This window comes from Hippopotamus amphibius, chromosome 9 (assembly GCF_030028045.1).
Source record: "Hippopotamus amphibius kiboko isolate mHipAmp2 chromosome 9, mHipAmp2.hap2, whole genome shotgun sequence".
NCBI classification, from domain to species: domain Eukaryota; kingdom Metazoa; phylum Chordata; class Mammalia; order Artiodactyla; family Hippopotamidae; genus Hippopotamus; species Hippopotamus amphibius.
In genome coordinates this window covers 64,526,879-64,554,077 of record NC_080194.1, presented here as the reverse complement: position 1 = coordinate 64,554,077, position 27,199 = coordinate 64,526,879, and the positions used below count along the sequence as shown (strand labels likewise).

Here is a 27,199-nt window from a genome sequence, read left to right as displayed (position 1 = left end):
AACAACAGGAAGGATACGACGTGTGGCTTGTGTAATCAAAATGCTGCTTGTTAGCACACTATTGCAAGAAAGCATGTTTCAAATTTTTCTACAAAAGGAAATTGGTTTTCTCTGACCCAGGGAGATTTACTGGGTTGGTAAAACAGCAGCTGACCAAGAACAGGGGTACAGCCACAAAACTACTCTGGGATGACCATACCTTACAGTAATTAAAACCATTAAAACTTCTTCAGTACTAGATGCTAACTCATTAATTATCACATACAACTAATTTTCATTATTCATGGATTCTGTATTTGCAAATTTGCTATGCACTAAAATTTATTTGTAATCCCAAAATAATACTTGTGGTGCTTTGAAGTCATTCATGTAAGTGCACGAAGTCGTGCAAAATTTGTCACTAGATGCATTTGATCCCAGATAAGGTCAAATAAGGTGGGGCTCTGCCTTGTTTCAGCTCTGACATGAAGATGACCAGAGGATGGAGAAGTAGGGAACACTGTAGTGCACTGCAAGAAGCTCTGGCTCTAGGGCCAGTTGGATAGGGCTAGAGTCTCTCAACTCAGGTAGCTGTTAGTGGGATGGCCTCAGGCAAGTCACTTAACACCTCTGACCCTCATTTTCTCTTTTGTAAAATAAAAAAATATATAATCTACTAGAATGAGTTTTTTTAGGATTTAAGATTATAATCTATGTGAGATGTGTGTGTATATATGCATATACAGTTGAAACTACACTTGCATGGCTTTTGTTAATACTGTCATGCAATTTATATAGCTGATTCTCCTTATTCGCTGCACTTATGTTCTTAAAGTCACCAGAACACTGGATTAGTGAACACTGAACCATTAGTGAACACTGAGCCACTGTCAGGGGAAATTGTGTATGTGTCTGAACCTAGCAATTGGTTCAGTGTTAAGATTTGGAACCAGCAGTAGAGAACAGTGATTAATAGAATATGCTCTGAGGTAAGGTTGCCTAGGTTCTAAAAACCTACCAATCTTTGTGATCTGGGCTTATTACTTAGTAACACTGTGTTTCCATTTCCTCATCTGTAAAATTGGGATAATAATAGTTACTACCATGTTTAAGCAGTAGTTTGGGGATTATATAAAACAAAACCAAATATTATTTGTTAGAATGATGCCTGGCACAAAGTAACCTTTAAATAAATTTAACTACTAAAATGTACCTGGCAAATATAGTCAACCAAACTTCCTTTAAAAGAAATACAAATTACTTATAGTTCTAAAACTTGGTAACAATCTTTCCACTTATGCCTTATCACTACACTTTGAAAACATTTCCATGTTACACATTTACCTAAATCATTCATGTTAGTACATCAGGAGTGTTTCCAACTCACCATTGTTGCAGCATTCCAAGCAGTTGTTGGTGCAACCTTTGGTTGCCAGTTAGATCCTCCAGTTAGCTTCTTTTCACCTGGCTGACTCCAATTTACATCACTTTAAATAAATATAAGTGAGAATATTAAATGTTTGTAATTATGAAGTTTCTTTTCTGTATACTTAGACTGAACAGAGCATTTAAGATGCAGATGACATCTCTACACATACTTTCTCATGATGAAAGCAAAATCAACCTTTCAACGGCACACAGGGAAAGAATACAAATAAAACACTCACTTCTTAGTGGTTCCATTTCCAATGCCAAGATCTAGGACAGAAGAAAAAGAAAGCATTTAAAAACTAGACTCATTTTTATAAAACAACTTATTTTAAAGATGATTAAAGAATCCAAAAAATACTTACTGCCAACAAGGTTGGCTAAGGATGAATCCAAGTCATCAGATACTAACTTGTTAGGTGGGAGTTTGGCAACAGGAAGACTCTGGTTCTGAGAGGCCACTGTTGGTTTGAGAAGTCCACCTAGTTCATCAAAGCCTTAAAGTTACAAACAGATGAAATAGGATTTGTAAGGAACTTTACGGTGCTACAGCTTTCTAAAGGAGGTCTCTGCCTTTTCTCTTTGTTCACTGGAAAAGTCCTCCAAGAAAATGGGCATTAATAAATGTTATTAAGTGGAAAAAGAAGAAATCCACCATTTCAAAGTAAACTGACTCTGAAGGCTGTAAGTGGTTTGGCAGAAATCATTTGTCTTATGTCATAACAAAATTACATTAAAGGGGATAAAGAATGAAGCATTCAAGTAAACTATTCTTGTTCCAAAAAATGAGAATGAGAAGGGAATGGAATTAATCCTCCCCCTCAGCTGACAAAACTTTCTGAAGACTCACTTATACCTGAAGCAATATAGGTAAAAAAATATATCTCTGTAACTCTGAAAAAAAGTTTCTTTTAAGAAATAGCATTTTATAGACCTTTTATACTCTTCAAAGTGGAGAATGTAAGGTATATGTAAAACAGTATATTAGAAGCAAGAGAAAATGAACCACTAGATTACTCTTTTCTTATGTCTAAAAACAGCTAGTCTAAATTATACCTAAGAAATAGCTAAACTACACTCAAAGTGCATAAAACCATCTAGTAAACCAGAACATTGCTTAAAAATAAAATAAAATCCCTCAAGGTTCTCTACTAAAGAGTAGAAGGTAAAGCAAATCCAATCAACCAAACCACCAAAGGACTGAATAACATAACCTAGGAATGCCAGAGAATTTGAAAAAGAAAGTCACCAAAAATGGGGGTTTATAAAATATGAACAGTTGGTTTCTATTTTGTTTATCCTTTTTCCCAGCAAGACAAACTTAAGAGGAAAAAGTCAAATGCATCAAAAAATATAATTATAAACCTACTAGTGCACAGAAGAAAATAAATTCTTAGTCCTTACACATTCTTTATAAGTTTGCTTCTTACTTTTGTATATATACTTATGATAACTAATTGTATGTTATAAAATTAAGAACACTTCAATATATTTCTTTAAATGGCTTGAATTTAATTACTACACTTACCATCCCATGATTAAGAACATAATTTAGTGCCAACTTTATAGGAACTCAATCTTTACAAACTTCAAATTAACAAGATGTTAAATGGAAACTTAGCTCTACAGATTTATAAAGTTCTCGTAAGACAAATGAACAAGCATACTATAAAACAATAAAAAGCCCCTGCACCCACAACTCTGATATTTAATTATTCTAGCTGTTCATTACATGGACTATCTCAACAAGTCAAGGTATCGCAGGTCACACTTTCCTACTTGGAATATTATCTGTCCTTACATAGACTCTAAATTAGAACATTATAGTAATGTTAATAAAGCAATTATTTCTTACCCCCAGAATCTACAATAACGCTGGTAGATTTATTTCCAAACACAGATTCAAAGTCAACATTAAGGCCAGCTGAAGGATGCGGCTGTGCAACTGGAGAAGGAGTGAATCCTAAGAAAAACCAAAATGGAAAAAGCTCAATTCTTTAATAACTCTACGTTTACAGCTCTTTCATAATGACGACAATAGAATGGAAAAAGCAGTAAATTCCCACAGCAAAAAACAGAGCCAACCTTTCAAGCAAAATATTTCCTACACAACCACACCTCTTTGTGGTGATTACATTTTCCAAAACAAAATCATCCCACTGACTAAGAAAACTAACAAGAGCAAGTAAATTTGAACTACTAGTTTGTTTCCTTACAGAAATAACATTTTTGCTTATTTTTCACCTTAAATTTTTAAGCTGATAATCTTTAAAAACCCCAAAACATCTAAAATTCTAGGATTTTGCATGAAGCCAAAATTTAATTGAAGGGATCATTTGGGAATAACATAAGTATTCTTTAGTGCTTTAAAAAGACATGAGTCTACTTAGTACCCCCAAGAGTTCCCATCTACCTACTCACCTTCCGTATTTCTTGCTCTCCTTCCTTCCTTCAATGGTTAATCAAAAGCTATATGGTTTAAGTTCATTTGGAAAGTGACAGGATTCTGAAAGTTGTAACCCACTAATCCTTATGACCCCCTTATGTCCAGATGATTTTTGAACATTAAAAAAAAGAGAGAGACTATTTTCAACTACCAATCACCCTCTAACTTCAACTTAACTACTTCCAAAAGTGGGGCTGACATGTATAATCAAATATATTAATTTACCTAACTACTCTGAAACACCAGAACATACACAGGAAAATTTATTCTTTCCTGTCCATGTTACACTGATGTTAGGGGCATTAAGCCAACAGACACCCAGCTCATGTTGCTGAAACCAGACAATGCTGAGATAAATGTAAGATTTTCAGTTGTGGGAGGTGGCATTTTTGTGAGGTAAGGTTCTGAATTTCTAGAGGCTGACAGGAAGGACTAAAGCCATCTAAAACTATTAGGGCTGTCACATGACTTCAGGATCCTTCAATCGCTGACTATATATCCAAGTAGAGAACAGCCTAACAAGGATCACAAAGGGAATTCTTTCGCTTTGTGGGAGGCTATAATAAATGGCTCCTAAATTCTATTCTATCTCTAAAATTCTATAAAGTTGGAATGTTAAAAATAAAAAAGGTCTGGTATTAGAAGATTAACAACTATATTATTAGAGAGAAGTTAAAACTTTTGAGCCCTAAACATACTCTCTCTTCTTGTCCCAACTTTCTGCTAAAGGACTTTCAGTCTGTAAGAATCTCACTTTGAATTCTTACTGTACACCACCAGGATATAAAGAACTACAATAATGCTGTACTAAAAAGATTGCTCTTAAGGAAAAACGTAAAAAGTAGGACAAGATTTGGTGAGAAGTTCAAGAAGGTCCTCAAAACCAGAGAAGCCAGAAAGCAATGACTTACTAACAGAGACTCACACAAGCTGGTATACATCAATGATACTACTTTAAAAGTAGCATTTTACATCATAGTATGAATATTCTGTAGAGCACAAAATTTTTTAAATGTACAAGTTTGATCTTATTCCATACTTATGTAACCCTTAAAATACTCTTAACTCAAAGACACTGGTCATACAAGAATACAAACATTATCAAAATATAAAGTAATTTAGTATATAAATCTGACCATTCATCAAAAGGTTCCTAGAATTCTATAGATACACTGATGTAACAGCTCTCTGAAGTGTACAAAGAAATATACCATGGGGCTTGCTGGTTCTTCTCATAACTCCTTACAAAAAGAAGAGATGTGTCTACTTAAGAAAGACAAAAATCTACCATGCTTAACTATATGCCCATGCTATACAGTGTAATAAGTTTACCTAGTGTTCTTTAAATCATCCTGGAAACAATATCTGAGCTATGAAATCACTAAACTTTAGAAAACACAGGGAACAATAATTTATAACTAGGACAGTATACCAAATTTGTATTTTCCCTTGCTATCTTGTTCCAAATTTTTTCTAGAGATGAACCTATCCTTTATAATAATACAAAAACAACTTCATTACTTTCTGTAAAGAGAGGAACCATTTCCTGAGGTCCCCAGGAAATTATATTATTGCTTAAAAGTATCAAAGATTTGAAAAGGTATAAAGTAATCCAGAGCTAGTACCTCAAATTTTAAAAGCTTCTACCTAGCACAGGACTAAACTAAAAGGGAAATTCTTAATAAATTATAATAGCTGATTAGATTGTCAACCTTTAATTTTTAAAAGTTGCTTAAAGCAAAGTTGCAAAACTAACATCACCATTTCAAAAGAGAAGATTCAGAGACACCTGCCCAAAAAGATGAGTAGGCTATTAAAGTTAAGGTTAACTTTATAAAATAATCACTATATTGAACTGCCTAACTCTTTCATTTCACAAAGCCCAGTGAAAACTGTCACTGACCAGCTCCACTTCATTGATTAACATTTAGAAATCAATGCACTGCAGGGCAAATCTCGAGAGGACAATAATAAGGTGACTGAAAGGCACAAGAATGAACAAGCTTTGGGGACAGAAAGGCAATCCAAATACCTCTGAGAAGAATTAATTGGGTTGTTTATAGATTTTAGTGGTAGTTCTGTAATAAACAGGCCTCATACTTTTTTGAGAAAACAACTGCTACTATTTATTAAACATTATGCAAAGACTTTATAAACAGGCTATTACTTAAACCACACATTAACACTATGAGATAGTTGTTATCCTCATTTTACAGATGAGGAAACTAAGATAGTAAACAACTTATCCAAGGTCAAATAATTAGTAAGTGGCAAAATCAAGACTTAAACCCCAATTTCTTTTGACTCCAAAATCTAGTAAGGGTTTCTGGGTTATCTGGAGTATTTCATCTTATATAAACTAGTAGGTAGAAAAATTAATTTTTATTATAGCTATAATAATTATATCTACTTATCAGGACTCTTCAGGTTTTATGAACTTCTTAAACTTTAAATAGCAAATACTGGGCCAAAAATAAACAGCCCTTGGCAATTTAAAAATCTATAAGCAATGCAAAAGCAATGAGTTTTCAAGATTGTATCGGATGATTAAATACTTTAGGTAAGGAGTACACTCCAAGTATGAAATGACCTGCATACATAAGCTAGCTGCTTTTTTTTTTGGCCAAAGAATGCAGGATTTTAGTTCCGTGACCAGAGACTGAACCCATGCCCCCCTGCAGTGGAAGCGCAGAGTCTTAACCACTGGACCTCCAGGAAAGTCCCCACAAGAGTTCTTAACAGAAGCAGTTTTAATGATAATTCTGTGTCAAGCATAATGGCAGATGTTATACAGGCATATATGCACACCTCATGACAATCCTGCAAGACATTATTATCCCAATTTTCATAGGCTTATTAGAAAGGTTAAATATTTGCCTAAAGTCACACAGGTAAAGAAGTGTAATTGGAATTTACACCCCAATTCACTGTATTCCAAGTATATTCTTTCCATTAAATGCCCTCAACAATTCCATTTTTAAACACTTTTATCCATGCCCAATTGTTACTGCCAGTCAAGAACCTCATTTCTTCAGTTGTGTCAAACCTACTTTTCAATTCCAACTTAACTAATGTAACAATTCCTATACATAAAAAAATTCAGCTGGATTTTGAGGTCTTATTGCTACTGCACTGGCCTAGACAGAATATATATATGGAAAGACAGATCAAACTGGCTACACCTTCCTGGAAACTACTTCCCACTTCTATGGCCTTCACATAGTGCTGGAAAAGCATGCTTCTTTCCAGTATAACGTCCCTTCACCTGTGCCACAACTGCTCAAATCAGAATTATCTACCATTCTATCATGAAGATCTACACACAGAGCTTCAAATTCCATAAGCTTGTAATATTCAAATGTTATAAACTCTTCTGAAAATTTGAAAGTTTTGAGAATGAATTAAAGTAGGGAGATGACAGGCATCCATCAATAAAACAATCGTGTTTAATCAAGCAAAACAAAATTAAACAAAAAACTACCTGTTTTTCAAAACTAAGTATTTTTTTCCTATCAACTCATTTTAAGGAAAACAACAAAAAGAAATTCCTCTTGCATAAATAAACTGATAAAATTTAGAGATTATTGTTACCTACCTCCAAATACACCAGCTACAGTAGAAGGCTCATGGCACATAAGGGTAGTATTACGATAAGCTTGAGTGCCACAAAAAGACTCTGACAAGGCACATAACGGGGGAAAGAAAGGACAGGAAAAAAAAAAAGAAAAGAAAAGTGAGAAAGTGAGGAGGAACAGTTAAGAGTGTAATGGAGTAATTAAAAACAAACAGAAACAAACAATAAATGAAAACAAACAAAAGAAAAAACAGGAGTCCAAGCCCTTGGTGTTCTTCAAATTACAACCTCCTAAAAAAAGCACTTATGGCTCCATTACAAGTTCTATATTTAAAATATATATAAATAATATTCACAACAAATTTTTAAAAACAGCCAACACTGCATCTCTTTAGATAGAGAAATAAGAACCAGTTGGCTTTTTAGCCAATACTAACATGTCACCTTATGTCTTCTGCAGATGAGGAAGCAGGCCTAGACAAGGTCACAAATGTGCCACAGCTGGAACCACATCCCACTCCCCTTGACTTACAAATTTCAGTATTCTTGCAGCTTTAATGAGGACAAGCTACCAAATACACTGAGAATCATATCATCAGATCAAGGTCCTTCTCTGGAAGGGTTGGAAGGTATCTACATACCCAACTCTCTGATTTTTCTTGGTCATTCCTAATCCTGTAGAGCTGGGGCTGGCATACTACAGCCTGTGGCCTGTTTCTATATGGCCATGTGAACTAAAAATGGCTTTTACATTTTGAAAGGGTTGTTTAAAAAAAAAAAAAAAGAAAGAAAAGACAGAGATTTTATGCATCCTATAAAAGCCTAAGGTATTTACTATCTGCTCTTTATACCAATAGTTTCCTGATCACTATTCTACAGCACTAACCAACAGAACTTTCTAATAATAGAAATGTTTTATAAATCCACACAATATTCAGATATGTGCATATGGTACATAATGGTAGCCACTAGGCACGTGTGCCACTGAAAAACAGAAATGTGGCTAGTACAAGTGAGGAAGTAAAATTTTAATTTTATTTAACATTTAATTTTAATTAATCTATCCTTAAATGGTGACATGTGGCTAAGTGGCTAAGTGTGGAAGCAGCACCAGGAATGGCTCACCCTGGGTGGTCTTCTCATGCTCTTACTACTCCGAGTAAGAAACTATCAGAATTTTTATTACACAACTCTACTTCTCAGGAACTTTCAACTTGCACTGAAAGACTTATTAAAAAGCCTCTTCTAGGACAGGCATCAACAAACTACAGCTGCTTGTCTTTGTAAATAAAGTTTTACTAGGACACAGCCAAGCTCATGTGTTTATGTCTTGTCTATGGCTGCTTTCACGCTATAATGTCAAAACTGAGTAACTGGGAAAGAGATCGTGTGGCTCACAAGCCAAAAATATTTACAATCTGACCGTTTAAGAAAAGGTTTGCTGACCTCTATTGTAGACTAATGCCTAATGGTTGACATCGGCGGTTTTTAACTTCCCCTTCTGCACTTATTTTCATTAAAAAAAAGTATTTAACAAGCTTTTTTCTCTAATGACAAAACTTGGCAGATGTGATTTTTTTTAAAAAATGTATACTTCATACTTTCATTTGTATTATTTGCCCTCAGAAAGAGGAAGATAAAGGTTTAAATAAAAGTCTGCACTTCCATACGGGAAAGAGCACTGCAGAGCAAAGCTGCTGTCCCCCGCTTTAGGCTTTGTTGTCACTAGCTGGGTTATCTTGATGCATTTAATTTTTCTGGGACTTAGGTGATGCACATAAAATGGTAATAATATCCTCTTACCACTATGAGACTTGAGAGCTGGACTAAACATTCTCTGTAGGTTTTTGCAAACTCTAAATCACCAACTCTATGATTTTCATCTTCAAAAGGACCTACTGACCTTGGAGTATATAGCCATCAACTTTACTAATCTGCTTTGTGGTCTTCCTCTTGCCCCCAATTCACAGGCCTTAAACTCAAGAAACATTAGGAATATGACATTTCCAGTCATTCCTCTTATTACAGGCTTTCCTTAGAAAGTCAGAATAATAATTAACTCTCACATGACTTTTATATATTTTTACTCTGTTTCTGTTTATATGTAAAATAGCTATAACCTTTAGTACTGCACTTAAGGTTACTGCCCTCCATTCTATCCCTCTTCAGGGGATACAGATGCAACATCCTGAAGCCCATGTACTGCTCTGACCTAAAAGATGGAAATATACAGCTCCAAAGCAAAGACACATCTGTTTCATATCCCCAAATTAAAGCAACTGACTTAAAGATACAGCCAAATTTACTAAATACATACTGTTCATATTCAGTAAATATGAAGAGAAGATAAACCTGTAAAAAACCACCACAACAGAACACGCCAAAGATAACTCTAGTTATCCCTTATTACCAAGCAAAAAGGTACTCCATTTGACAAATTTCTAGAGTAACAAAATGTATAATTTAGTTTCAATTACTTTTTATATAATTTTTAAATGTATTACAATATAATAAAGGAATTATTGCAACCAAATATTACACATTAGAACTATTAGACTAGTTATATAACTAGCCTTGAAACTTTCTCAAATCTCCAGCTACTTCTTTCTAGTCACCTTCCTTCCTCCCCTCTCTCAGATATATCTAACAGAATATTCAAAATGTGGCCACACGATCTACCTAATGTATACAGATGACTTCGTGCATGTTGCCTTAATCAAAGATTTAAATTTGTGTCACCTTACACTGTTTCTTTGAGTTGAATAAAAGCAGTTTCATCATATTTTAAGGGGGGTTAGCAACTTTTTAGCAGGATTCAAAAACATTTATTTCAGTTTAGTATATATTTAAAAATTTATTCTTCCTTGTATAACTTCAGTATGAAATTTTGCCTTTTTATAGATTTTTACACCACAATTAAGGCTATTCAATTAAGTTGCTTTTCATTTCCTACCTTTCATTTACCTCCAGGCTAACAATAAAGTGATACCCTTAAGAGTGGACAGAGGGTATGTATGGGTTTTAGACAATATAAAACTGTTAACATTATTTGAAATTAAAAAGGAAAACAAAAGATTAAGAGAGTTACTAAGAGTGATAACTACTCTCTCTCTCAAACAGAGAGGGAAAAATATAAGCACACATCAACATGTAAGTTTAAGAGATGTCACTCCTCAACCAACTCTCCAATAAGAACCAACTCTCTGAACTAATAAACAGCATGTAGCATGTGAGGCTATAACATGATAGAGAACAAAACAAAGTCCAATTTCAAAGGAAATTTTCTTTTCTAAAAACTTGCATTAAATAAAATTAGGGATACTAGTGTAAAAAAATTCTCACATTACTGCTATTTAATTTATTTTAAATTTTGTTATTAAAATCCAAAGTAATTATTTCAGTGCTTTAAAAATAATGGATACGTTAAAAAAAATACTTAGGCAGTATAAACATTAATTGGAAAGAAAGGTTAAATGGTACTTTACCAACAAACATTTCATGAGTAGGTGTCCTAGTAGTAAAAGTGGATACATCTGAAGAAATGGGAAGGTGAACATCACCACTACTTTTTGTGAGGAAAGGATTTAAGCTTGGAATGGCATCATCAACAGCATCTATAGTAGCAGAGAAAGGATCTGTGCAGTCCAAGTGCATTATAGCAAAATGAAGAAAGGAAGTAAATTAATTAGTATTGTAATTAGTCAAAAGATGCAAAGTGAAAAGTAGTAGCTATATTATTATTAATCTAAATGCAAATGATCAAATTTAATCATCAGGATAGAAGAAATGCATTTAACATATTTTAAAATGAACCATCAAAAAAAAAATACTTATGTGTCCTTAACAACAGTAGCATACTAAGGATAGATCTGCTCTATAACATCAGAAAGCCAACAGTCAGGTAGTTAAAAAAGAAGATATGTAATAACAAAAATGTTTCTATAAAAGAGCCATCTACCCTGAACCATGTTTCCCACCAAAGGCAGGAGTGTATTGGCTCTGGTGGCATAGCTATGTTTACTCAAATAATTGATATAAATAATTAATTCAAGTGTGAAATAAGTAATATTTCAAAAACCCAACGGAATTAGGGGTTTCTTACATGTATATATAACTCTTGTATAGGTTCAGATGTAGGAAACAAAGTAATAAAGATGAAAAAAAGGTCTAATGATGGGGAAAGGAATTTTAGAAAAATTAAGAACAGAGAAAAAAGACTGGCCATGTAATAGACTGGAATTAGCTTTGAAGGCCTAGCTATGAGTTTTAAAGCCCAAATGATTTGGAAGGAATCACAAGAGGATTGTTTCCTACTAGAATGGTACCAAATATGTACTATTATCAAATTTAGAATCACATATTTACTGTACCTATACCTCATTCAAGACAACTGTCATTGTAATGACTGAAAGCCATTTATCCTACATTAAGTACACGGGCAGAAGAAAAACCAAAGAGCAGCAAAAATACAGTGCCATAATTTTTTCTTTTATAATACAACTAGAAGCGAAAAGCTACTCCTGTACTTCCAACCAGCAGCCTGTTCTTGTCTATTCTAGTCTAGTTTGTGGTCCTTACTTAAGAATACAGTATTAAGCACTGTGTTTTGCTCTAAGACTGTATGATAGAACAATAAGGAAGCAACGGCCTAAGGATCAGCTTCTGCAACAGAACATAGGCACACTTTATCCTTAAAGTTAATAAATTCAAAGCTAGTGCTCCACAAATCCTGCAACTGCAACTTTAAAAAGAAAACTATCAAGATAATTTTGAGGTCACTGTATGAAGTCCTACAAACATATCAAAACTCACCAATGCACTATTCTAACTCAAATGATCATGTTAAACATCTTTACCACCCCTCCACACCTCAATAAATGGAACAGTGTGGGAAAAGAATCAGAAAAAATAATTCAGAAATAAAAATTAGAAAAGTCAGAAATAAGATTCATTTCTGTACTAAAATAAAAATGTATTGATGACCACTCTAACTCCTTCCTGTGTAGGAAAGAAGTTGCATTAAATTTAGAGTTGACCAGTTTGGTCGAAAGTACTACATTTAAATATTTGATAATGGTATGGAGTTTTTAAAGTACATCATACTTTGTTGGACAAGTAAGTAACACAAAACATCTCTCTAGTTTTCCACGCAAAAGTAGTTATGAGAGAAGTCATTCAAAAAGAGTACACACATTTCTACAACAGATTCATTAGGTTCATGAGAAAAGACATATTTAGAAAAAGTTACTAGTTATCTGCGTCTACTGATTGACACTTTTTACCTAAGCACTTAATATCAATCATTTCCTATTATATGAAACATCCTAAAGAAGAATACCCAGAAATGTGTAAGTGCATCTGTATATTTAGATCAATCAGACAATAAGAAAACCAGCTCTTAGCCCACCTTGACAAAACACTACTACTATGGTATTTAATCTAAATGATGTTAATCTACTACACCATAAATAATTAATTCAAATTCATTAAAGATAAAAAAATACTAATAATGTTCCAGCTCTTCCAACTTAAACTTTATCAGACTGGCAACTCTAAAATTCCTTATACTTTTAATAAATACTTTTTTCCATTATTTTTATCATTATTCACTTGACAGTTTAATTTTATGTTACACTAGAGTCATAGGAAAGTAATCCAAAAAATTAAAGATTAAAATAATACCAGTCATATTACAGGCTTGAGGTAAATATTTGATATCTACATTTATACACAGAAAACTGAGTGTTTTCATAAAGTGTGTGTTTCATGCCAGCTGAGAGTAAAACAAATTAAACTTCAGAATGGGTCATTCTTTTTTGCCTAAATTAAATTCTGAAGTCTTGCTTAAAATATACAACAGTGTTCTAAGCTGATAATACTGTATATTTTTAGATTTGCTGCAGCTCAAAGTTTTCAAGGTGATGAAAACTGATATCTCAGATATTAGTATTCAACACCAAGTGCTTGTATAGACGCCAGATCATTTCTTGAAAAATCAAAGACTCACTAATAATGCAATGAGAGAAACAGGAAAGCTTGTGTTCTCTCTCTTCGATGTTCATTTTTAGGTGGAACCTTAAATGCCTTGCATATAAACATGCAAACCTTACTTCCTCTTAACTCTATATCACTAATCTAGCTGTGACTGGGAATACACATCATTTCTGTGGTGCTTATGATAAGAACTAAACTAAATACCAAATCTGTTGTTAACATCCATTTTCAGCAAGTGAGAGTGAAGAAAGCATAGAATAAGATTTTAGAGTTATTAAAAAAAAAATCATACTTTAGTTTTGTCACGATGTAAAATATTACATATCTCAAAGTGTTCAGATCAATGGTTAACTTCAAAAAATACCTTTTAGAATTTTAGAATTTACTATTATCAAAGCTTTTTATATAAAAGATCTATTTATTTATCTTAGTAACTTTAATTTTAAAAATAAAGTAAAAAAATCTTGACCTGAATGTCACGGGTATGAACAATACAATGACTACATTAGACGTATTCAAAATTCTTGGTTTAAAACACTCTTCAGCTATCCAATTATGCAGAAGTCAAAACTCTGAAATTATAATCAACTCAGAAGCCAAGTATCTTTATATGAAATATAAGACAAGATTTCATTCTTCTTAAACTGAGGGATTTATAGTAAGAGCACCATCCTTCCCTCACATATAAGTATAAGCTTTGGGAAAGATAGTAGTTGCTATTGCCTCTGTACTGCGACTGCCTCTGCTCCCAAACATACTTGACAATACATATATATATATTTTAACACTTTCAACACTGTCACTTGTACACAGCAAGCCTAATGTTAAAATATGGGGGAAATTTTTATGAAAACAGAACATAAACCAAAATAATCTAAAACAGAAAAGTAAAACATTAAACGTACTCCAACACTGTATTCACACACAGACTGCTATGGAATAGTTCTTCTAATAGAATATAAAATAATTTTTACATGCTGAGATTATTTAAAATTATTCTCCCACAGTAATAGTATATCTGCCTTCATATATGAGCTCAAGAATTCCAAGCAGAAACTTTAATTTGTCATTGTTAGAATTAATTGTACATGGTATCCAGACAAAACAATTTCACAGCTCAGTTTCATTGAAATGCTGTATTAGCTCTCATTAAGCCTTCTGTAAAATTTTTCAGAAATACAACTTTTCAACCTTAATTTTAGAAAAACTACAGTTTCTTTTTTTAAAAAAGTAAGCAAGCTAAAACTGCTTAAACGGTCATGTTAATCCTACTAACGTTTTCTAAAGCAATTCACATTAAGCAGGAAATAAGTATGTAAATTTTGGCAGATTAAAAATCCTAAAATTGTAATTATCATTATTAGGATATTAAGAAACTTCTTTCTTAACCTTAATTTGCTGTCTACAGATCATTCAGATAAATAACTCTAAAATATTTACTCACTTTAAACTAGCTTATTTTTAGAAATTACTCCCAGATTTTAAGATTTAGCTAAATTAAACTAGCTTCAAAATCAATTAGTTTTTAAAATCAAGTTATGGCTCACAAAATTATTTTAGAAGTTTAGTATTTTAGTGTTTCACTATTCTGGTTCCCTGCCCTGTCCTGAACCAGAAATAACCTGCCCCCCAAAAAACGAAATGTCTACTCATTCAACAAACATTTACAAATTACCTGCTATATATCAAGAAATGTTCTCTGTCACTCAACAAAATATTTTAGAGCTTCTCCTTTCACATAGTTTACATTCTATTATATAGAAATAGTTTTAAGAAATAACTATTAAAAAAACCAAAAAAAGTTAACTCAAATCGTCAGAATAAAAGATGAAAAAGTCTAATATATCATAAAAACTCACTAGAAGATGAATCCCTGCTATGAGAGGTAAGCCAATCAATTCAGATTTTACATGTAAGCCAACATAAATTTTAAGGTAGCTTACCATTCTCTAACAGTTCTCTAGACAATGTCCTTTCTCAGAATATCTTTCCCTCCCAAATAATTTTTGAGTGTTTGTAAAATAATATTGATACATACATAAATATAAACAGAAGTACCAAAATCAAACAAAGAAACTGATCTGAAAACATATTAAATGTCTAAGCAAAACTGCTTAAAAATTGACTGGGACTAGGCTCACTCCTTTAAAGATGACAGGTCATGATCCTAATATGGTCACCTTAAGATCAAAGAACTACTCAAGGGCAGCAAACTTTCCTGTTGGTACTGGGGGAAATTCTTTGAATACCAAAATCTTATGGGTCTGAATTAAATCAACGTTTTAAACACAAGCACCATAAAGTTTGTCATGGCATTCCTCACAAAAGATAGTGCACTGCCTCATAATACCATCTGAATTTTATTAGAACTTTATTAGATGAGTTTTCCCCTCTGCAAGTAAATTTTTTTTCTATACCAAAACTAAAATAACCAGTATGCATTTTTGGGTAACAGAACAGAAATTTAACACTGAAGGAATGATTTCACACTTCAACATACGTTTGGCCCTTCTTCATCTTCATTAAACCTCATTTCATAATTTAATTGAACATATATTCCAAAATTGCATTTTTAAATAAATGAAAATGTCTTCAAGGGGCAAAATGACTTCCCTGTCATACTAATATTTTTAAGTGCTCATGTATCAAGTGTAAAGTGAGTAAACCCCACAGAATGGGGAAGGGAGATGCCTACACAACATACAAAGTAGATTCATTAATGCTTACCTCCCCATGTACTTGCTACCTGAGAAGCAGTCGACATAGGAAGTACAGATGGGTGAAAAGTTGGCTGCTGCAAATCAAGCAGATCATTTGGTAGCTTTGATGTGCTAGGAAGATATTTTGAAAAGATGATTTATTAGATAAACTTTGCTACATTAGCCACTCCCCTCACCCACCCCAGTAAATAAAAACATTAAAAAGAAAAGTGAGAAAAAAGCCCCAGTAATACAAATCTCAAAAGGAAGAACAGTTTCAGCAAGATAACAGTTGCATACCCCTCATACAATAGCATATTTCTAAGGAGACCTGGAAAATTATTCAAGTACCGTAACTTAAGTTCACATAGAATTCAAATAATAACAGCCCTTCTGGAAAGAATCAATGACTTCCCCAGGAAAAAACTAATTTCTTTATTGAAAAGAACCTAGACCCTAAACAACATAATTCTAAAATATGAAACATCGAGGCAAGTAATTTTTTTAAAAATTTCTTTTCTTACTCTTAATCTTCAAAGAACTTCAATTATATTTGCAATACCAATACCCCTACAAAGTAAAATACCTGTCAGCCTCACCTTTATTGCTTCAAATATCAAACATATCAACAACACATGGAAAAAATTGTACACGCATATATGATATAAACTTATAATGGAGCCACCCCATTACACAACTCCAGGGGGGTACTACTTACACAATGTATTTTTTGCCATGAGACTGTTATGTGATTAAGGAACAACTCAAAAAAAGGTCTGTTTCCATGAATTGAGGCATTATGTGCATCTCAGCATAGACTATTTTTAACTTACACTTATTCAAAAACAAAAGTTTTGAAGACATAACTTTTAGATGTAAAACACAGTTTTATAAGTAGATAAATAAAAATACAAATGCATTTAGTGCTTTGAGGCAAAATACAGAATATGCAATAAGTATTCTGTAATAGGCTGTAGATTTGTCCTCAATTACTATTAAAAAGGTGACGATGTTGAGGGTATTAAGTGAAATAAAAATACTAGTTCTTTATCTAATAATTTGTTTCATCCTCGAACAGTCAACATTCTTTTCCATTTACCCCCATGCCCTCACCCCACTAAGACAGACTTCTTTCTAAGGTACTTAAGCGGAAAACTTAATACTTAGTGGGTTCAATGTTACTGGGGATTAAGGAAAATATTATACAAAAGTCAAAACAAACAAAAAGATAAAGCTGAAGAAAAACACATAACTAAATTCAACATCTACTAAGACTTTAGGGAGCAGGTAGCAGCTGAGTTAGTAAAAGTTACACTAAGCTGTGACAGGAGTCGGTAGGTGGAAGGGAAGACCGTTTAAGGATGAGTTAATAAGATAAACAGCAACAGCAACAAAATCAAAGAGAAACAAGCAAACAAAACACCCCATCACTGTCTATGTGGCACCTGCTGTGCACTAAGCACTGTGTTAAACACTATACCAGTGCTCCTGTGACCCTGGCAGAAATGAAAATTCTTGGGCCTTACCCTACAGTTACTGAGCCAGAAACTCTAGGGGGTGGGGCTCAGAAATCTGTGGTTTAATAAGCTCTCCAGGTGATTCTGATGTTAGCTAAAGACTAAGAACCACTGACCTATACCATACTTTATCTTGTTTGGAAACTGAGGTTTTTTGTTTTAAAAAAAAAAAAAAAAAAAGATTAAGAAATAAATGAATCAAGATCCAAATCAGAATCTGACTTTCAAACTTCTCTAAACCACTCTGAGGTAAAACATAGGAGGAACTCAGAAAAAGCCAGTTATTCTAATTTGCCTGGAAATATAATATTTCTATTGTTAAGTAGCTTAAATTAGGCAACAAGATTATTGAAGTTGGGCTAATATGCTTCAATACCACAGAAATCTGGCAACTAAACTCTAATTATGTTCCAGATTACTGAGTTTAACACCAGGGACTAGAAACGAAAAACACTTAATATGCAATGAAAGGATATTCTGAAATACATATCATACATACGTATCCAAGAGTTATACACAAGGTCTTGAACCATTAGACACTGTGCAAACGTGTTTAACTATAGTTAAATTTTTTACAATGAAATGTTTGTCCAGAGATAACCTACCACCTTCCAATTGGTCTAAGTCTACCATTTAAGTCATCTCTCATTTCTTAAATATTCAAAATATAAACTTTATCACTTATATTCAGCTGTTATACCACTACTACCATTTATTGCTACCTCCTTTGTGTGAATTTATGATAACAAAATCATGTATCAAGCTGAACCTGAAACTAAACTTCTCTCTGAAGTCTTTAAGCCTAAGTATTCAAAGCTAGTCATTAACCACTCCACCTACCTGTTAGAAGAACTAGGGGTAGAAAATATGTCAATGGCTGGTGCAGTCATTATACCCCCTGCTGAGGTGGACACAGGCGAGGCTGCAGTTGTTAAAGAGGTATGAGGTTTCTTTGCAAGTTCTTTTAGGCGCTGTTCCTGTTGAGAAAGGAAATTACCATAAGGAATCCAGAAACCAGATTTGTTTGTATGGCCTCTGAAAAAAAGCATTTTCTAATTTTGTTTTGATAGCAGAAAGCTATTCTCTGTTTTGCCAGTCATTCAATGTCAGGATGAAAAATTAGACTACTGAATTTCACCCCATTTGTACAAATATTTATTAAATACTGTTAGTCTGTATAGAAGTCCCAATTACTTTATGAACACCTATACTTGTTTCTTCCAAATAAAGAGAATGCACACACCTACCTTTAAAGCTTTTAAACGAGCCTGTTCTTCCTCTAATGCTGCCTGCTTTTCCCTTTCATCCACTTTGGTAAGAGACAGGCCAGTGCTTGCCAGGGAAGAGACTGCGTTGGACAGTGTTGTCGCCCTGGGATAATAACACAAAGGCAATCTGTTTTTCTGCCAAACATGTCACTGGTTACGAAAAGGTCTAAGCAAGTTAGCCATGGATAGGCACTATAATTATGAACTAAACTTATGCAGTCAAAACCGTACTTCAGATGAAATATTCTACCCACTGGCCTAGAGGAATATTAGAAATTAGCTGATCTACACATACATTCATTTATTATTCTAAAGTAAGTGTTAGACTTCGGAAAGGTTCACAATAAAGGTGAGAGACATTGCTTCTTCTAAGCCCCAAGGGAGGGAATCAATGCAATTAGAAAAGAGCTCACATACTTCTAGGAAAACCCTGATGGGTAAAAAGTATTGAATTTCTCACAGGAAATGACTTGCTAATTTACAGCCTGGGTTTTGGCAGCACTACTACAGAACACTAAAACATAAGTACAGCAATAAATAATGTATGTGTAGGTATGTTTCCCTTATATTAACCCCCAAAGATGTCGTTTCCAGAGGACCCACGGGTTCTCTCAAAGGAAGATCAGTTTCATTCCAGTCTCTGGTCCATTTGGCATCTCTTTTCTATCTGCTACCCTTTTTGCTAAGCTACAATTTTCTTTTCAAACACAATGCATCATCCCTTACTGGTGAATTCACAGCAAACCACCTCCTTTCTCTTATATCAAAACCTTATCCAGATCATAAACCTCAACGTTTAATTCCCAAATGTTAATTCTAGGCAAAATAAACATGTGTGGTAAGGAATTCTAACATGAAACTACTCCTCAGTGACTGCCATTAATTTTCCTTTTATCACACACCAAACACCATTAATTTCTACTCTAAGCACACAAGTGGAGAAACCACTATTCATGTAAAATCAATTTTATAAGTGAGCCAATATAAAGATACAACTCAGAAGACAAAGGAAGAGTAATACTGTTCTGAAGACATACAAGAAATGCAAAAAGTTTATGATAAAAAACATATGAGGTAAATTGGTATACCTGAGCTACCTGGCTATATTTTTCATTTCTTTCTCAGATAATTGGGCCTTTTAACTTGGCTTATACTTATAAAAACCTACCAGAAAATTCAAAGAGCAAATCTGCAATTAAAAAGTATTAAAATCTAGTAATGACATTTTCCTTTACAAATTACTTAAATTTTGTTGCTAAAAAAAAAAGTTCTGAAACAACAATCAAAAAGAAGGAAAGTTCTCATTATACTTTATACAATTTTTTTCTTCATACTGCCAAAAGGAAATCTTCATAAGAAAACATGAGAATTACTCAATTTACTAACCAACACAAAAATCACATTACAAGGTCAATAAGAGATGATCTATGTTATTTTCAATTTGCTGGTCTTAGTCTTGGAAATCAGCTAAAAGTCTAACAGAATGATTAAAGTATGTCAACAATCAACCCCATCAACTGGCATTAGAGAAAGATGATAAAATCTTATGTCAGACATCCTAGGTTTGAGTCCCAGAATTACTACTGTATATTTCACAGGGATACTGTGAGGGTTAGTCAAATTTGTAAAAAGCCATCTTGTAATTATAGCACACCATATGAACCTATAAATTTCATCTTTAAAAACTACGAACACCATTCTAAACCACGTAGTCACTGTCATCATCTTAACAGATGCTGACATTTACTGAAAATTAGGAACTACCCCCCAAAACTTATATGTATTAATCCTTGACAGCAATTCTCTAAGGCTGTTACTATTATTAAACCCTACTTAAAAATGGTTAAATCAAGACAGAGAAATTAAATAACTTGGAACTTCAGCTAGACTCATCTTACTTTCTCAGAAACATCACTACTGCTCTTTACCCCACAAAGAATAATGTACCTGCTTGCAGCTGTAGAATCTTTGATTTTCTTTCCTTCCAAGGAAGCTAAATGTTGTTCCAAAGCATCAAGAAGACTGCTGGGGGCCTAAAATTGTACAAATATTAAGACTTTCTTGATAATCAGACCATTCGTCAGGATAAATCAAGTATCATCTAACACAGGAGAGCAAAAAAAATAAATAGATATATTCCTCAGGAACTAATTAACAGTAGAGTTTTAGCTACCTAAGAATGATACTATTATTTTATTACACAGGCATGACCTGGTGTTAACAAACATAATCAAAGATATAAAAACTAAGACTATGTGAACATGAAACATTGAGGATCCTATAATTTTTTAATATTTAACTTATTTAAATTTTAAATAGAAACACAATCCTAAAAGCTAGACATACTGTCAAGCATTGTCCTGGTATTTAATAACTACTTACTGAGTAACTGAAAATGTCCAAACACTATTTTGGAATAGTTATTGACAAATGAAACAGAAGACTAACATCAAGGAAACACAAATTAAAATCACAATGTGATACAACTTCTCACCCACTAGAATTGTTAGATAGACTAGCAACATCAAATGTTGATGAAGATATAGAACAAATGCAACTGTCATACAATGCTGGGGAGTACATCCACCTTGAAAAAAGCTATGGTTTTTTTAAAAAAAAAAGTTAAACGTACACTTACCTTAATTACCCAATTCTATTCCTAGCTATTTATTCAAGAGAGAGACAAACTATCTCCACAAGAAAAGACTTGCTCAAGAATGTTTTAAGCAGGTTTATTTACATTAGTTTAAAAACTGCAAACAATCCAAAAATTTCCAAATTTTCTAATTTAGAAAATAAATAAACAAAATTATGGTAAATTCATATGACAGAATACTATTCAGCAATTAAAAAGAATTAATCAATGGTATATTCAACAATATAAGAGGGGTCTCAAAACATGATAAGCAAAGGAAGCCAGATATGAAAATAGTTGCATGATTCCATTTACACTAAATTCAAAATCTGATAAAAATTAGTCTATTAGAATTCAAAACAGTGATTTGTGTGGAGCAGACTAGGGAGTGACTGGATGGGGACAGGAGGATTGGAAGGATGAATTCATTTATCTCTTGAATGGTACACAAGTATTTATGGTTATCAATCCTCATTCAAACAGATATTTACCTCAATTTTTTTTTTAAAGACTAGCTTTAAACCTCAGTCTACGTGTCAAATCTCAACTTAATATGAACAGTTAATTACTTTCAAAAGGAAACCTTTTCTGTGTGCTGAAAAGGAATCATTCACTATTTTTAAGTGAAGCAAATACATCAGTGGCATTCACTTACACCAAGTATTCTTTAGGATTTCAGACAGAGTTTCTAAATTACAGGGATCCAAAAATAGTTGGAAGAGACAACACTAGCTAATTTCTCTGCCAATTATGACCTGAACAATTTCACCTATCTTGTATTTTCACTCTACATACCAAGACCTTAGCACAAGAAAGATACAGTAGAAAACACTGACTTCTATGTTGATCTGAGTGAGATCATGGGCACTCCCACTCCCTCAACCCCAACAAATCAGCAGGCCAACTACTGTCCCAAGAGCCACTGGCAGAGATGTTGAGGAGAATGTTAACAATAGCGGTTAACATTTTAAAATCTCTTACAGCTCAAGAGGCACTGTGTGAGCTACCTTGTGTGTTACCACTGACTCTAAGAGCAAGACACTACTACCATATCCATTATACAAATAAATAATCCGAGACAATGAAAATTAAGTAACTTGTCCCAGATCACATATCTGATACACAGCGGGAGCCAACAGTGTGTAAGGTATGTCTGGTCTGAAAGTCTAGATACTAACTACTATGCTACAGGATCCTAAATTAAAACTGTGGTCATTTAAACTGCAGTTTATTTTTTTTTCTGAAGGGTTTAAGCTGTGCTTACAAATATTAAACTACCTAGTTACGATAATTAATAAACTATTTCCCAAATCTCTTCTAAATGTGTCTGGTTATTCTTTAAAAATCAAACCCATATTACAAAGAGTGAAGGAAATGGGATGCTTCACATCCTAAAAAGAGCAATTTATAACAAACAAAAAAAGAATAAATAATCTCAAATTTCCTCTCTTATGTAAAACTACCATCTTCCGTAAAGTATAAAAAGCTTTGTTTTAATTTGCTTGAAAATTTCCTGAATTATACAGAGATCATCGGTGAAGAGGGAGGGAGGGTCAGAGGCTGGCCAACCCTACCCAATCACAATACCATGAATATTAAAGTACAGACACAGGATGATAGTCTGGCCTAAGGCTGATGCTTTTTAAACAAAGACAGGTGAAGCTGACATGACAAATGGGGTAGTGGGGTATCTGAAACTGACAAATCAGTTTATACTACATATTGTTCAATGACTCCTCACACTGAGCCTACAATAATGTGCTCAATCTTAATGAGGTCAATTATGTCATCTGGGCACATGCAGACATTTTTTATTTACATACAATCCATAATTAGATCTAGTGCACATGCTTAGCCTGGAGATCAAAGGGCTGAATCAGAACAAGTGAGTACAGAGAAAAATAGGAACCTTGATACATAAGGATAATTTATGCCAGGTACTTTCATTCTTAATACTCAGTAAACAAACACCAGAAAAGGCCAGAAAAAAATGCAAGTTTAGTTTCCTTCCTAGAAATTTTTTGAAGATGATGATGATAAAAATAATATTACAACATCGAGTGCTTAATGCACTCAATGTTTTTCAGGTATTAACTCATTTCATCCTCCCAGCTACCTTATGAGCTGGGTATTCTAATATCTGCATTTTAGAGATGATGAAACTGAAGCATAGAGAGTAACTTCCCCAAATCACAGGGCCAGCTAGTGGCACAGCCAGGACTCAAACTTAGACAAAGCCTGCTCTCTTCATCCAATATCATGTTTTGAGGTTTATCCCTATTTAATATATTTACCTGAGTCAAAGTGGAAGGTTTAAAACAGGAAAAAGAAACCCTGTATAAGATAATTCTCTATCCACAGCATAGTGAAAATTTTGTTTTTAAAATACCATTCTCTAAGTTCAGTTTTCTTTCTTTTTTTTTGATAATGAGAAACAAAGAGAGATTAAAGGGAATAAACTAAAGAAATAGTAGAGTAGTGGCCAGCTATACCAATATGAGATGAATAGATTTTATATGGTTATAATGTTAGAACAATTGTCAGCAATGTATCAAAATGTTGAAATCTGTCAAGAAAAGTTACACTGATCTTGACAGTAGAGGCTGCATGTTAGTCATCTTTGTACCCTTCATACCTAGCAGAACACTGCAGTGACTGATATTGATTGAACAAAACTTACCTGTGAAAGGTCTGGTATATCACCTCTGTCAATTCCAACTTGCTGTAAGAAGAAGCAGTGTTGTATTTAATAGATAAAATTACAGTGAGGGTGTTTCATAAGTAAAATGTAGAAAATGACATTTATGACTAGTACTATGAGCAATATTTTAGAATGAATTCTTTAAAATTGAAGAATACTTAATCCCCACAGATGTCATTCAATACTTCTGAGGACTCAGATGCTGTCTGACGGCTCTAAAAGCTCTAACAGAAGGGGAACGAGAGTTGGAAATCCGACAAGGCTATTAAGCTACCATCTCCACATCTTCTAAGCACCAATATATAAGCTACCGTCACAATCTGAAAAATCCATCACTTCTATGACAAAAACGCTACACCAAGAATGAGAAAGGCTGACCATGAACAAGTCCCCTGGGGCATACGAAGTTAAGGAACAAAGCTAATGACAATGACTCTCTCTCTTTCCATAAACTACACACCACAGATAATAATTTTTAAAATCTATGTTCACTCAAGCAGGTATTTATACAAATACCAAGTGATATTTAACCAGGATATAACTGTCCCCACAAAGCAATCCCGACCCACTTTCATGATCTTCAGGTACTCAGTAATTTCCAGTAAAAAAAGATAAAAACCATTCCTATTTATTTTAATAATCAAAATTTAAAAATTCTTTTCCTTCCCATGACTATATGACTATATTTCATTTTCCAATCGTTCTCTCTTCCTTTTCTCAACCTCTCAAAGGCCAGTCCCAGAATGATACCAGTAGAAAATCTGCTAAAATAATTCACACTAAGATCTTAAGAGCTAATCACTAATTGATATATTTGTCCTCTTCAAACACATTTGAAAAGGTTACTTGTGTCTTTAAGAACTAAGGTCTCATAATGAAACTGCTAGTCCAAAGACCGCCTCATGAAAGAATATTTTTAAGGCAGGGGAGTGTTCTTATTTCTCAGATCATATGGAGCAGATGGTCTATTGTATCTCAGAGTACGACCAGCAGATCTAGAGGTAAATAAGTCAGTAACTGTAACTATCAAATGCAAACAAAAGAAGCCAAAGGGAAAAGTCAACAAATTAGAACTTATTTAAAGAATTCATTAGAATCATAGAATAAACACTACCTTTTTCTGGTTTTAGTATGTGACTGACCCTAAAGATATGAGAAAAAAATTTGATTTCTCCTTGAGAGATACTTTAAACCCAAAATAAATTTCAGTACACTTCATAAAACAGCTGATTAACACCACAAAGCTATTTTCTTCAAAGGTCTCATCATCCTTTTCTACCCCATTCCACCTCCTACAGAATAAAACATCACTATGGAAATAGACCGAGAATCACCAAAATGCTAGTTACAGATTAACTACTTTGATATTATTGATCAATTATGTAGTCTATTCATCTTCTGGAATTATCCTAGCAGGACACCTCTGGTGGTAATGGGTAGAGGACAGAGAAAGGGAAAACAAACAAAAACACTTTCAGTGCTGCCTCTGTATAAGCAAGATAATACCCAAAAGCATTACCACAACTACCCTGTCACAGTCTCGGAAAATTATTTTTAAACAGATTTGCAACATTAGATTACCCTATAACTTACAATCGTGGTTTTCACAATCAATGACAAACAATAAAGGCACTAAACTGACTTCTGAAGGGAACAATATTTTGAACCACGTGGCTCCAGTTGCCACTCTTGCTGGAGCAAAAAGACGTGCACTAATATAGAATATTCTCTACCATACTGAACAGAATAAATCTTCTACAATACACGGCCAATTCCAAACATAAAAATCACTGCCACCTACCTGATTTTATGGAGAAACAATTTACAAATAGATTACCTTTCAGTATTCAATACTGAATTAAATATACAGGATATTTTTTATTCAATATTACATCATATTCATACCATAGCACAGAATTCAATACAGCATAGTGATATAACTGAATATATACCTTACTATATTTAAGATCTTTCACTTAGATACAGACTCATTTCTTTGAAATGTATTCTTAAAGACAAAAAAGCAACTTAAGAGATATAGTCATTTAAAGACCATTTACCTCTGCAACTTTGAGAAACTCTGAGATTCTTGTCATCCTAGTCAGGAACTTCTTATAGATGTCAAGACCTTCTTTGCACTGGTTCTTTTTCATATCGAAATATTTTTCTGCCAAAAGTAGATATAAATATACTTTTATTCACATCAAAATATAACACTCAAAAAGGAAAAAGATTTAAAACAGATCCAAAGAGATTATACTGATGTCTCAGAGAACACATTCACCCTACAGAAAAAAGTGTTAAATTAGCTTAGTTATTTAAAGCAAATTAAAATAGAGATGCTGGTATATTAAAAACTAAGAAATTATGACTTTACTCATATTACTGGTTTGTTGTACAACATTTCTTCCCTCACAATTCCCTAAACATATATTTGCATGAAAATACAAATCACATTTGAGTCCATTTAAAACAGTGCTAACATCTATTTCCAAATATTCTTACTAATGATATATTAAAAAAGATGGCAACTTTCCCATGCCCAAATGTCACTTGGCAAGCTAATTTAACTTAACATATAGACAGCTGTAAAGAGCTTAATTTATATCAATCACAGGGTGGGAGACTATGCCTTCCAAAACTCTGCAGAAGAGAAAACTTTCCATTTTTCACCTGTGAAAAAAATAAACCCAATCTCCCTACCTCCATGGATTAAGGCATCCGTGAATGAGTCTGCGTTATGCTAGCCTATGTAAACAAATTTAAATAAATTCTAAAATTAAAGGGCTGAAAAGGGAGAATAAGTACACTGGAGTTAACACATTTGACATCTGACACTTGATACTTTAGCACTATTTGCAGACTGTCACTTGTCTACTCCATCCAAATCCCACTGAAAAAAATGAGCATCTCTAGGCAAAATTAACTGCATTCCATATATACCAAATATATCCCATA

The 27,199-nt window shown here is 33.4% G+C and overlaps 1 protein-coding gene across 20 annotated transcripts in view; it reads right to left on the bottom strand.

The window, feature by feature from the left end:
* The window catches only part of PICALM (phosphatidylinositol binding clathrin assembly protein), a 99,349-nt gene that overhangs the window by 18,589 nt on the left and 53,561 nt on the right, over positions 1-27,199 (bottom strand). For 5 of the 20 annotated variants that reach the window (XM_057747848.1, XM_057747844.1, XM_057747849.1 and 2 more), the window contains 12 exons: positions 26,302-26,408; positions 24,221-24,262; positions 20,853-20,938; positions 18,885-19,008; positions 18,478-18,614; positions 16,149-16,252; positions 10,913-11,062; positions 7,449-7,529; positions 3,263-3,370; positions 1,773-1,904; positions 1,647-1,677; positions 1,367-1,466 (listed from right to left, as the gene is read on the bottom strand). In XM_057747848.1, coding sequence (XP_057603831.1) covers positions 1,367-1,466; positions 1,647-1,677; positions 1,773-1,904; positions 3,263-3,370; positions 7,449-7,529; positions 10,913-11,062; positions 16,149-16,252; positions 18,478-18,614; positions 18,885-19,008; positions 20,853-20,938; positions 24,221-24,262; positions 26,302-26,408 — 1,202 coding nt within the window. The remainder of the gene's footprint in view (positions 1-1,366; positions 1,467-1,646; positions 1,678-1,772; positions 1,905-3,262; positions 3,371-7,448; positions 7,530-10,912; positions 11,063-16,148; positions 16,253-18,477; positions 18,615-18,884; positions 19,009-20,852; positions 20,939-24,220; positions 24,263-26,301; positions 26,409-27,199) is intronic. The other 15 variants (XM_057747859.1, XM_057747857.1, XM_057747861.1 and 12 more) reach the window with 9 other exon arrangements.